Below are 12,042 nucleotides of genomic sequence, written 5' to 3'. Positions count from 1 at the left end.
AAGGGCTCAAGTGGTGAGAGGGAGACCAATTAAGAGGCTGATGCTGTTATCCAGGCAAGAGATGATGAGGCCTAAATTAAGACAATGACAACGAGGGGGAAGAGAAGATGGAAATGAGAGGTGTTCAGGAGCATCAGTGAGCCTGATTAGACTTGGGGGGTGAGGGGGCGGGGAGCAGTCGTGGAGGACTGGGAGGCTGCCGGCTGAGGACCTGGGGGATGGTGTTGTTGCTCACTGAGCCACAGAATCCCAGAGAAACAGATTTGGGGGAAAGGTGGTAGGTTCAGGGTTGAGCATCTTGAGCTGGCAAAGAACTGTGGAGCAGGTGGTTGAGTGTTTGGTTCTGGAGTTCAGTGGAGAGATCTGAGCTGGAGGCAGACATGGGGGAGTCATGGGTGGCAGCTGAATCCATAGGAGTGAATGAAAGAGCCCAGAGGAAAGAAGAAAGAGAGGTGGGCAGGGATCCACTGACATTTAAAAGGGGGACTGCGAAGAAAGGGAGAGGAGCCTATGAAGTCACCTGAGAAGGAGTGGGCAGATGGGTGGGAGGGAAGTCAGGAGAACGCCCTGTCACGGAAACAGGAGACATTTCCAGAATAGAAGGAGTTGATAATGTCAAATGCCACAGTGCATGCTAAGGTTAGCGGTTTGGGCTGGGGAGTTAGAACCATATTCAAATTCTGGCCCCATCACTTGCTAGCTGTGTAAATGTGAGCAAAGTTGGTTAAACTCTGCCACAGTTTCCTCATCTGTGAACTGGTAATGATAATTACGCCTGCATCACAGCACTGGTGGAAACAATAAATGAACCAACAGAGAGTAAGGGCTCAAGATTAACTACCATAACGGTAAGCATTTAGAGATAGGAGGGTTCTCAAGAGGCCATTGGTGACCACTGCCAGGACATTTCAGAGGCCAGGAATGTGGAAGTCAGTCCAGTAAAGGGGAAAATGAAAGCAAATGGTGGAGTCTATGCTCTAAGAACTTGGAAATGAAGGGGAGACAGGAAGGAGATGGAAGGGGGTATGGGGTTAAGGAAAGTTTGTTTTGTTTTGTTTTTAGGATGAGAGCGATCTGGGCATGTTTGCAGGATGAGGGAAAGAGTCAGTAAAGAGAAAGATAGTCTTTAAATGTGGGGAGGAAGCAGGGACAGTTCATGGATTAAAGGGATTCCGAGGAGATGGGCTCAAGCCCTATGGAGGGGTCACTGTGGGATGTGTGGTCCTAGCATCATCTCTGAGCCAAGAAGGAAGGGGATGATGGGGGCTGGGGATCTTGATGAGTCTGCAGGTGGGTGAGGGAGTCCATAACAGTTGGCCTATGCCCATTGAAAAGAACAGGCTAAGTGGGGGTGGGGATCAGGGTTTGGGGAGAGCATAGGGTTCCAGAGAGGAACAGAGACTCTAGGGTGAGGCTAGATGAGAGGCCAGAGATTAGTGTGAGAACAGGGACTAAGGGATGGGTGGGCCCCATGAAGGAGCCCTCGGTGGGAGGATGGTGGGGGTGGGGTGGGGGTGGGGGGGGCTGGGCTCAATCAAATGGGAACACAGGGAGGAGATGAGGCTCCATAAAGGAACAAGGGCTCCAAGTGAGAAGGGGGTTCTGGAAGAAGTTGGCAGGAGACCTGAATCCAGTGGGAGAATAGAGTATCAACAAAAGGGCTGGGGAACCAACCAAGACACCTGGGCAGATGCAGCCAGCTTCCCCTGCTTTTGTGCCAGGGGAGTACAGGCTGTCTGTTTGTTCTCTGCCAAACAGGCTCAGACTTTGCAGTCCTCAGATCCCCTGGAACCCTAGCCCCTGACAGGGCCTCCCCTTCCCCATACTCTACAGAGAGGAGCCACAGGCAGGCAGAGGGAGGTGACAGGACAGCCAGGACACGCTCTGCCACTCTGCAGGGTTCCCACTCCATAGCCACCGCAGAGCTGCCGGCTCCTCTGCAGGACACTGTGAGGTGCATGTTAAAAAGGAAGCCCCCAGGGAGGTCAGGGCAGCCCTGGAGAAGCAGCAGGGAGCAGCGGAGTAGAGGCAAGGCTCCAGGGATGGGAGAAGAAGGGCTGGTGTTCTCTCCTGAGCCCTTTCTTCTGGACCCTTCAATTCCCAGTTTAGAGAGCCTTCCTACCCAGGGAGAGGGCAGTGCAAGACCAATCCTGAATCCCACAAGTCTCCAGTCTCCCCTTCTGTCTCTCTCCCCCTTCTGCTTCCACTATGGCCCTTGAGCTTTAGCGAGTTCCCCACCCAGGAGAGCCCTAACATGTGAACAACTTACCAAACAGGCCAGTGATACCCAAAGGACATGTGCAAGCTCAATTCTCCATGCCTCTGAACATGCTGCAGCCTCTTCCTGGAACACTCAGTCCTGGAAACACTGCACTCGACTAACTCCAACTTGTCCACTGCGACTCTGTTCAGGGGACATTCTTCCTAGAAGCTGCTCTGAGCAGCCCCTGGCCACCACCACCCAAGTGGGTGAGGTGTCTCCTCTGGGCTCCCAAGGTTCCCAAAGCTCTCTCCTCTCGCCGCCTCCCTGCACTCTATTCTCTGTGTGCTGTGCTTAGTTGCTGTCATGCCCGACTCTTTGCCACCCCATGGACTGTAGCCTGCTAGGCTCCTCTGTCCATGGGGATTCTCCAGGCAAGAATACTGGAGTGGGTTGCCATGCCCTCCTCCAAGGGATCTTCCCGACCCAGGGACTGAACCCGGGTCGCCTTCATTGCAGGAAGATTCTTTACCATCTGAGCCACCAGGGAAGCTGCCTTGTCTATCCCACTGTTAAACTGTGAACTCCTCCAGGCAGCATCTGTGTCTGCATCTTTGCATTCACAGCACCCAGGGAACACTCATAGAATGAATGGATGTGGATTAACTATGTGAAATGTGGGTTTGGGGGATAACCCTAAGTCTACTGGATGTGGGAGAGGAGTGTGAGGCAGAGAAGAGGAAGGCGGATGGCAGGAAGAGCCCCTAACCCCATCTCTGCAGGATGATGGAGAGGGGACAGTGAGGGATGGACCAAGGCGCCATAAGAAGAAAGGGTCAGAGCTCCTAGCCTCACCTGCAGACACCACAGAGGTGGTAAAAGAAGACAGGGACAGTGTTCCAGTTATCACCCACACCATCCACTCCCAGGAAGCCCTAGCCCGCTGCTGGGTCTGGAGCTCATTCTTCAGTGTGCACCCCAGCTCAGCAAAACCCACAGGACAGGTTCCTGGCTCTTCCACAGCCTCGTGGGTGTCCCACCGCAGGTTCCCCAGAATGACAATACCAGCAGAGGCACATTCTGGAAATAACTGACCTTCATACCCAAACACTATCTGGACCACCCAGATTTGGGCAGAAAAGAGGTCTGGAGAAGGCCTGGGGGCAAGACAGCTGCTTTCCAACTGCTGACCTCCAATCTCGGGGAAGCACAGGCAGGCAGCCCCACTCTGTCCTGTTCACTGCTCACCCTCAACCTCATTCTGCCTCCAGCCTCACAAGAGAGAGGCCGGCACAGCTTGTCCTAAACAGCAGGTAGAGGAAAAGTCTTCCTGGCACTGACATACATCAAAACAGAAGGGCCCTTTCATTGCACAAATGGGGAAACTGAAGTCCCCAAGACAGTGAGGCAGGGAAGAACCCGCTGCCTGCAGACCCGTCATCATGGGAGGAGCTGACTCCCATCCAACCCCTTCCACAGCCCCCAGGGTAACAATGGTGAGGACTGAGGCTCCTGTTCCCCACCCCCACCAAAGCCTCACCTGCAGATAGTGATAAGTCCTGGCTTTGGCCTTAGCCTCCGGCCCCAGGAGCCCCTTGCTGGGCCCGGCCCCTGGGTATCCATCCCGGCCCTGGCTGACCATCATGGTATGCCAGGCACTTCGCTTGACTGATTGTCCATCCAGTGACATGGACATGCCAGTGCAGGCAAGACAGCGGCCTTCTGACCCCCCCGAGCGCCCCTTGAAGCTCAAGTCCCGGTAGGACCCATCCGGAGCCTCCAGGCAGAAGGGACCCCCGGGCTCCCCAGGGGGCCGTCCACCGGCCAGGAAGCCGCTGTCACTGTCCAAGTTGTCATCGGAGCTCCACCAGCCCGCGGCCTTGGCCTGGTGCCGGCCATCCCCCTTGCGGTCCTTGCTCTTACTCCTCTTGCCATGCCGGGACTGGTGGTGGTGGTGGTGGTGGTGGTGATGGTGGTGGTGGGAGGCGTGGGGGCCACCAGAGCTCGGGCCTGGGTAGCTGTCTCCCCCGGAGCCACCTCTTCCCTCGGCCTTGGGCCCATTGTAGTCCCGCTTCCCTGGAGCCTCCAGAGAGTGGGACTTGGCAAACAGCTTCTGCACAGAGTGGACCAGGTGCCGGATGCGGCTGGGGCTCTCGCTGCGGGCCTCCGGGGCAGTGCCAGACCCCGGCCCAGGCCCGGGCCCAGCCCCTGCCGGACCCCGCTGGTATGGCAGCGTGTGGAAGCCATCCTGTTGAACTGGCAACTGCTTTTCAAACTGGTCCAGCAGTGTGGGAGGCAGGCGGGGGGCACCCTTGCCCTGCGGGTGGCCCACACAGTCTTCACAGGTGTCGAAGGGGCCCTGGCCGGGGTACATCCTGGGGAAGGTGCTGCTACCCCCCCCAACCCCGGCCCCTCCTGGCCCTCCCTCAGGGCCTATGGATGGCCCCTCACTCAGGCTCAGGGGCCCTTCAGGAGAAAGGTGTCCCAGGCCAGCTCTTGGGGCACAGAAGCGGGGCTCGGTGGAGAAGGCCTCCCCGGAGCCCACCAGGTACGGGGCCCTGGCAGCAGGGCCCACGTCCATATGCTGCTGGTCGGCAAAGCGGGCTGGGCGGGGATGGCTGCCTCGGTCGCCATGGTAACCCCTCATGGCCTCAGCAAGGGCTCTTCATAGCGCTGGGGGCCAGGCCCCAGGAACCTCCTGGGAAAATAGGGAGCAATGGGATTAGGATCAAACAACAGGCCACTTGACCTGAAACTTTTATCAGGTATTCTTAGAACTGCTTAGGTAATGCATATCAGTTCGTTGTGGTTAATTGTACTGTCCTTACAGGCTTAAAAGTCGTACTAGACAAAGACACTCACAAGGGCACAAAGTACTATCACCATTCATCAAATGCTGCAAAGATGATAAATACTTATTCCCAAGAGGAAATGTCCTCAACCAAACGGGTTTTTTTTAAAAATCTTAGGTAAACAAAAGTAAAAAGATACCAATACAGACATAAAAACAATAGTCAAACATATGAGCCATCATGTGAACTAGCTTTTAACAAGCTGGTGTGAGGCAAATTGAGTCAGCACCACACCTGACTCATCCCTACCCAATCCCTACCATCCCTACCCAATTCCCCTGCTATGAAGAGCCAGGGCTCTGGGTCACAGCTCCCAGAAGCAATAACCAAAGAGAACATTGGACCCAAATCTACATATCCATCACGATTCTGTAGGATAACCCCTCCCCTTCCTTCCACACCCAGTTCCTTCCATCTGGCTGGAGGCTCATTCTCCCTCCCCTCCAGGGCTGAGACAGGAAGGGATAACCAGAGATGACTCCTCCCTCCTCTGCTGGGTTCCAAATATTCCCTGATGAAATTCCCCCCATGCCTTTTACTGCCACCCCCATTTCAGTGGAGGAGAGGTCATGAAGGGAGGAGAAACATAAAAGAGGAACACTGGCTATCCAGGCAGCATCTGAATCCTAAACTGGGGTTAGAACCCAGGAGTTCCTCCTCCCAGGAACAGTGGGCTGGCAGGGCAGGGAGGTGATGGAGGGAAAGCGTTGGAACCAGTGGCCCTGGCCCCCATCCCAGGCTTGCCAAGGCTACAGGACAGAGAGGTCAGCTCTCAGCAAGAACTGCCTCCAATCAGGACTCCAGAGCTGCCAGGACAGGAGCTACAGCAGGAGGGAGTGCCAGCAGGAGGGATGGGGACCAAGGAGCTGGCAGACGGCGCCCTCCCTCATCCCAGACCAGGCTCCTGGGCCATCTGCTGACTGTAGGAGATGACAGCCTCAAAGACTCCAGACAGCAGCCCCTCCAAGGCTCACCCTCCCCTCCTCCCCACTACGGCCTCCCCATACCCACCATGGTTCAAGCTTCTTCCAGATCCTGCTCACAGTTCATCTCTGAGCACTTGCCATGTACTGGGTACTGTGCATACTCAATGTTCTCTAATCCCCCTGAAATCCTATGTGTAGATGTTATCCACATCTACCCATGAGAAAATAGCTCAAAATGGTAAGGTCACAAAGCCGGTAAGTGGGTGAGTCACTTTGCATCAAGATTCAAACCCAGCTTATTTTGATTTCAGAACCCTATCCCCCAGACTCTCCTATCACTCACCATCTGGGGTGTCCCATCCTTGGTGTCAGGATCTCCACCGCCAGGCAGAATCCTAACTTCAGAAGGCTCAGGACCACTGGCTCCTAACCGGAAAGAAAAGGGTGGTAAGCAAAGAGGAAAAGAGATTCTCCCGGAGTCCTCAGAGGACCAGTCTCTGGCCTTGACAGTTTCCCTGCCCAACCCCCCAAGCCAGGACTGATTGGATCCCCCATGATGCAGAGCCTCTGGACCCCCAGGGAAATGAAGTTGGCTTCATTATGCAAATGCATGCAAATAAGCTTACAGGTTGGACTACCTCCAACTGCAGGTGTCTGTGTGATCTGTCCGTGGTGCTGAGCCACTGCATTTTCATTGCCCTCAAATATGATTCCATTCCACAAATATTTGTTGAGCAGCTACCATACCAAGACTCAGAGTGAGACATGAATAGAGGTGATTTAAGAGTGGTCCCTGTCATTAAGAGGCTTATAGTCTAACAGGGGGACCAACCTTTCACATGAGAGGGTTATTTTAGGTCCCTGTATTTTTGCATAAGCTGCTCACTCCTCCTAGAATCTACTTTCATCCATCCCCCAACACATTCCCCTGGCTAACACTTATTCAGATTAAGCTCCGCCTTCCCTTGAAGACTTTTCTGGGTTATGCCTCTCTATTGCGTTTTTAGAATACCCTGGGTTCCCCCATGAAAGCAACTATCACATTGCACTGAAATTGTCTGTTTCAGTTTCTGTCTCCCCAAGTAGAATCTGGTCTTCTGCAGAGTAGGAACCAAATTCTGTTTCTCACTGGATCTCCAGCACTCAGCTCGGGGCTTTGCCCAGAGAGGGTACCTAACAAATGTTCACTAAGTAGATGAATAAATGACCGTGCTGGAAAGAGTTTCCAAAATGTTAGGCCAGTTAAGCTGAGGGCAAGAGCAGATCCAGTAGAGGGAAACCGAGGAAGACTTCCCAGAGAAGAGTTTGCTTGAGATGGAGAACAAGATGGCTGTGTGTAAGGGAGATGGAATTCCCAGTGAAGGCAAGAGCATGCACAAAGGCAAAGGAGGTGGGAAATAAGCAATTCTGAGGGGTGGGATGAGAGAGTTCCAGCAGACATTTGAGGTGTGGAGAACACTGGGAAGAGATGGGAGAGAGTCAGAAAGGAAGACGACTCTGAAGTTCGCAGCAGCCGTGACTGGAAGACTAATGATGCCATTATTAGACACAGGGATGTCAGGAAGAAGAGCTAGCTTTGCGGGCATGATTAATAGTAGTGGAAGAGACACAGTCAGACAACAAGAAGAACTTCCTGACCCTGAGGGATGTGAGACAATGAGGAAGATTGTGAAGTCTCCTGGGAATCTTCCATAGAGGGGAGGGGAGGGCCTGTCCAGCCTCTGGCCCACCCTATGGCCTGAGCTGGAGAGGCTGTTGGTTACCCTGCCAGGAGGGGGAACTGGGGTAACCTTACAGATATCAACCGCCTATCTCCAGATGGCCATTCTTCTCCACCTTTACCCCTCTCTGGGGAAGCAGAGGGGACTTCAGACCAAAATGGCCTCTCAAGTAGTTATTGGAAAAGCACCAAGAAGCATCTCTCCACCTTGGAAAGATGCTTTGATAGCTTGGTCTTTCATCCATGGCACAGTCCTCCTCTTCCTGCCCCAAGCAGGACCCATGTTTGAGACTCACAGCACAAAAGGCCAGTTTGGCAGAAACCCAGACCACCCCATTTGCTTTGTCTGTGGCCACATCAAGCCTGGGAATGTCCACACCAATGGTTTGGACATTCCCAGGTTTTCCCATGTCCCCCATCACTACACAGGTGCTGCTGCCAGCCACTGAGCCTTCATCAAGATCTTATCAAACTCAGTCTCTTTAGCATCAATCCATATTCTTCCCCATACCCGGAGGAGGGCATGGCAACCTACTCCAGTATTTTTGCTGGAGAATCCCATGGACAGAGGAGCCTGGCAGGCTCTAGTCCATAGGGTTGCAAAGAATCGAACACAACTGAAGCGACTTAGCACACACGCATGCACCGTGTTCCCCCAGCTCTAGTCTCAGAGGAGATGTGCCCTGTATTTATTTCTCTCCAGACAAAGCACTCCCAACTCCCTTTCCCATGTCCTATGGGGTAGTACTTGCTAGTGGAGAAAAAGCACAAACCCTGACACCACAAACCCTCAGACCACCCTGAGACCTGGTGACCCACCCTCTCGAAGCCTAATGATACCTGCTCACCTATCTCCAAGGATTTTAGTATCAAGTGATACAACGTACATGAAACCACGCTATAAACTCTAAAGATTAAGCAATATAGTCCCCCATGTGAAGCCCTCATTCTGGATTTCCAAAATCCCCAATGTCCAAATACTACACAAAACAATCAAATTCAAATTACTGAGAGAAAAGGAAGCTATCCGATTTCTGGATTTCTTAAAGAGATGATTTAATTGATATAGATTTAATTATATAAACTTCCTCCTATATCTCATGATTACCATCACATTCCTTCTGCTGCCTCCCCATTACTAAACATAATCAATAAGAAGGAAAAACAAGCAAGGAGGGGACTAATAATTCAATCCATCACCATGTCCTATGGATGTTGTTTCCTAAAAATAGATCTGCCCACTTATTTCCATATCTACCAAATCACTGTGGGCCGACTGGCCAAAACTCATTCTCAACTTCCTTTCCCCTTTCCCAGACTCCCTTGTACCTAGAAGTCACATGATTCACATTTCGATAATAATATATACATAAAAAAATCTGACGAGAGTCTCTGGGAAAGATCTTGCCTTTATAATAAAAGGGGCAGGACTCGCCAGTACCATCCTTCCTTTCTTTTCAGCTTGAATACAATCACAATGCCTGGACCCAGGGCAGCTGTCTTGCCACCATGAGAGCAAGGCATAGAGAATCACAGAAATGCCGGCCCTGGAGTCATCGAGCCAGGGAACCAACAGAAGCAGTTGCCTTCCTCCAGGCCTAAACGCAGGAAGGAATAAAGTCCTCTTTATTTAAACCGCTGTTGGCCAGATTTTCTGTATTTGCAGCAGAAAGCGCTGCTACCTAATCTAACTACCTCAGAACATCATCTCCTGCCTGGATGTCTGCATAAGCCTCCTAAATGGTCTCCCTGCCTCCATTCTTACCCAGTTCCCCTCCAAATGGTCATTTGGAAACACAAATCTGATCATGTCACTTCCCTGCTTAAAACTCTTCACTGGCTTATTGATGTTCTTAGGATAAAATGCCTTAACCCATCCAACAAGGCCTGCAGGCTCTGGCCCTTCCTGGGCTTCCAAAATCCTCTCACAACACGCTCCCCACTTGCTTCCTCTGCTCCAGCCAGGCTGGTCTTTTGCAGTCCCACAATCCCTCCCATCAAGGGGCCTATTTCCCTCCCATCTGGAAAGCTTTTCCCATCCACCTCAGCCTTGCTAACTCCTACACACCCTTCAGATCTCAGCCCAGTTGTTGCTTCCTCAGGGAAGCTTTCTCTGGCCTCCCTGACTAGGTCAGATCCCCCTGCTGTTTGCTCTCAAGGCACTGTGTACCTCTATAGCTCTTCTATCATTACCATTTTCAATTTGTGTGATTCAGAAATTGTCTGTCTCTCCCATTAGAAGGTAAGCTCCGTGAAAGTGCAGGAATTCCATCCATCTTATTCACTGCATTATCTCCCCCATTCCTAGAACAATGCTTGGCAGATGGCATGTGTTGGGAAAGTGGATGCAAACCTACAAAAAACAAGATCCATTCACTTATGACATTTTAACTGCCTCCTTGGAAAAGTCCCTGATGCTGGGAAAGATTGCAGGCAAAAGGAGAAGGGGGCGGCAAAGGATGAGATGGGTTAGATGGGATCACCAATTCAATGGGCATGAACTTGAGCAAACTCCAGAAGGTGGAGGAGGACAGGGGAGCCTGGCGTACTGCAGTCCATGGGGTCGCAAAGAGTCGGACATGACTGAGCAACTGAACAGCAACAACAGAAATGCCAAGGGATAGATATTACCCCACCCCCTAATTTGCAGGAGAAGAAACTGAGGCTGGGAGGGCCTAACAGACAGTCCCAAGGCTACACAGTTGGTGGCAAACCCAGAAGTGAAACCCAGCATAGCCTCACTCCAATGCCTTAGCTTTTCTCCTTCCCGTGCTGCTGCCCAGGGAAGCCAAACTGATTAAACACCATTCTGAAGGAACGTAGTAATGGATTTGTTTTTTTAAAAAAGGGAAACACAAAACTAAGAACCTCACACATACCACACTCTTCAGAGGTAACCAGAGTGTGGTTTAGCCCTTTCCCCTGTGTGGTGAGTACTGAATTTGTCCCAAGTCCAAGGTCAAACGAGTAGAGAATAGAGGAGGCTCCCTGAAGCCCTCAGACAACTCTGGGTGCTGGTGTTACTTTCCCCCATTATATGGCACCAAAGCGTCTACCTACTTCCCCAGGACACAGCGAGCTGCCCAGGGGGTGACCCTCTGGGCCCGGGGAACCAGCCACTCTTGCGATCGCCTGTGGCTGGGAAATAGGCGGGTGAAGGAGGCTAGGAGGGTGCCGTGTGTGACACATTTCTGATGCAACTCACATCTTTCTGGGATTGGAAGAAGTGGCACACATGCCGTCACCAAGAAATTACCCAATTTAGCACCAACTACACAATCCAGCAATTAGTTTCTTAAACCGGAACTTGCTGGGGCTGCCAGGCTGGCGGGGTTGTTGTTACAAATCTCACTGGGAAACCAGCTGTGTAATTCGCCAGGAGGTTGTCACTGCCCCAAGCAATTACCTTCCAGAAAAAGAATGGAAAATGGAGGAAGGAAAAGGGCTGCAGAGGAAAAGAGTCACGGTGCTTTCTTTTCCTCTCCCCCAGGGCCCTGCTTGGTCAAGCCAGCTGATTTTCCTTTCTTGAGACCTAGGTGACTCCTGGATTTCCTGCATCAAAGTAGTTCCTGGTATAGCCTCTGCTGTCAGACTCTCTGGGTTCAAATCCCTTTCCATTCACTCGCTAGCTGTATGTACCTGGGCAGATGGTTCGCCTCGTTCAGCCTATTTTCTCTTTGTACAATTAGAGTTATCAGAAAGCTATGAAGGCTGTGAGGGTCAACCAGGTAAAGCATATAATACTGTGCCTGGCACATGGTGAATCCTCAATAAAGCAGCAGTAGGTATTTGTATTTTCATTTTTTAAACTTCCTCCATGGGTTTACAGTGTGACCTTGAGTAGGTCACTTAATCTTTCTGGGACAACTGTATAAGACCAAAAGTATTCTATAGAAAAAAAAACCAGTTCTGAGACTTCCCTGGTGGTCCAGTGACTAAGATTCCTCACTTCCAGTGCGGGTGGCCCAGGGTCAATCCTTGGTCAGGGAACTAGATCCCACATGCCACAATTAAGAGTTCCCATGCTGCAACTAAAAAAGCTCTGCATGCTGCAAGTGAGACCTCGTGCAGTCAAATAATTAAATACATATTTAAAAAAAAAGAAAAAGGCAGTTCTTCCTCAAAATCATCCACACCTGCACCCTCAAGGATCAAGGAGCCTTTGACAAAGGCCAGTGTCTCAGAGGTGAACACAAAGTGATGATTTGGGTTAAAGATTTCAAAAAAGCAAGTATTAACTGCTTCATGCCTTCCCCCAAGAAGCTGTCTGGAAGAGGTACACACTGGACATGATGGTCCAGATGGCAGCAAAGGGTACGATTGCTCTCTGGCTGGGGATCAGCC

At 51.6% G+C, this 12,042-nt stretch overlaps 1 protein-coding gene across 1 annotated transcript in view; it reads right to left on the bottom strand.

Annotated features, from left to right (window-relative positions):
* DLGAP3 (discs, large (Drosophila) homolog-associated protein 3) overlaps window positions 1-6,398 on the bottom strand; it is a 39,819-nt gene extending 33,421 nt beyond the window's left edge. Inside the window, exons 1-2 of the mRNA XM_010841212.1 lie at window positions 6,322-6,398; window positions 3,741-4,898 (exon numbers count right to left, since the gene is read on the bottom strand). Of these exons, the coding sequence (XP_010839514.1) occupies window positions 3,741-4,847 (1,107 nt within the window). The 5' untranslated portion in view covers window positions 4,848-4,898; window positions 6,322-6,398. The remainder of the gene's footprint in view (window positions 1-3,740; window positions 4,899-6,321) is intronic.
* Window positions 6,399-12,042: the final 5,644 nt, after the last annotated feature.

The sequence above is a fragment of the Bison bison genome, unplaced genomic scaffold (genome assembly GCF_000754665.1).
Source record: "Bison bison bison isolate TAMUID 2011002044 unplaced genomic scaffold, Bison_UMD1.0 scf7180017864158, whole genome shotgun sequence".
NCBI classification, from domain to species: domain Eukaryota; kingdom Metazoa; phylum Chordata; class Mammalia; order Artiodactyla; family Bovidae; genus Bison; species Bison bison.
This window is presented reverse-complemented; position numbering and strand designations above follow the sequence as displayed.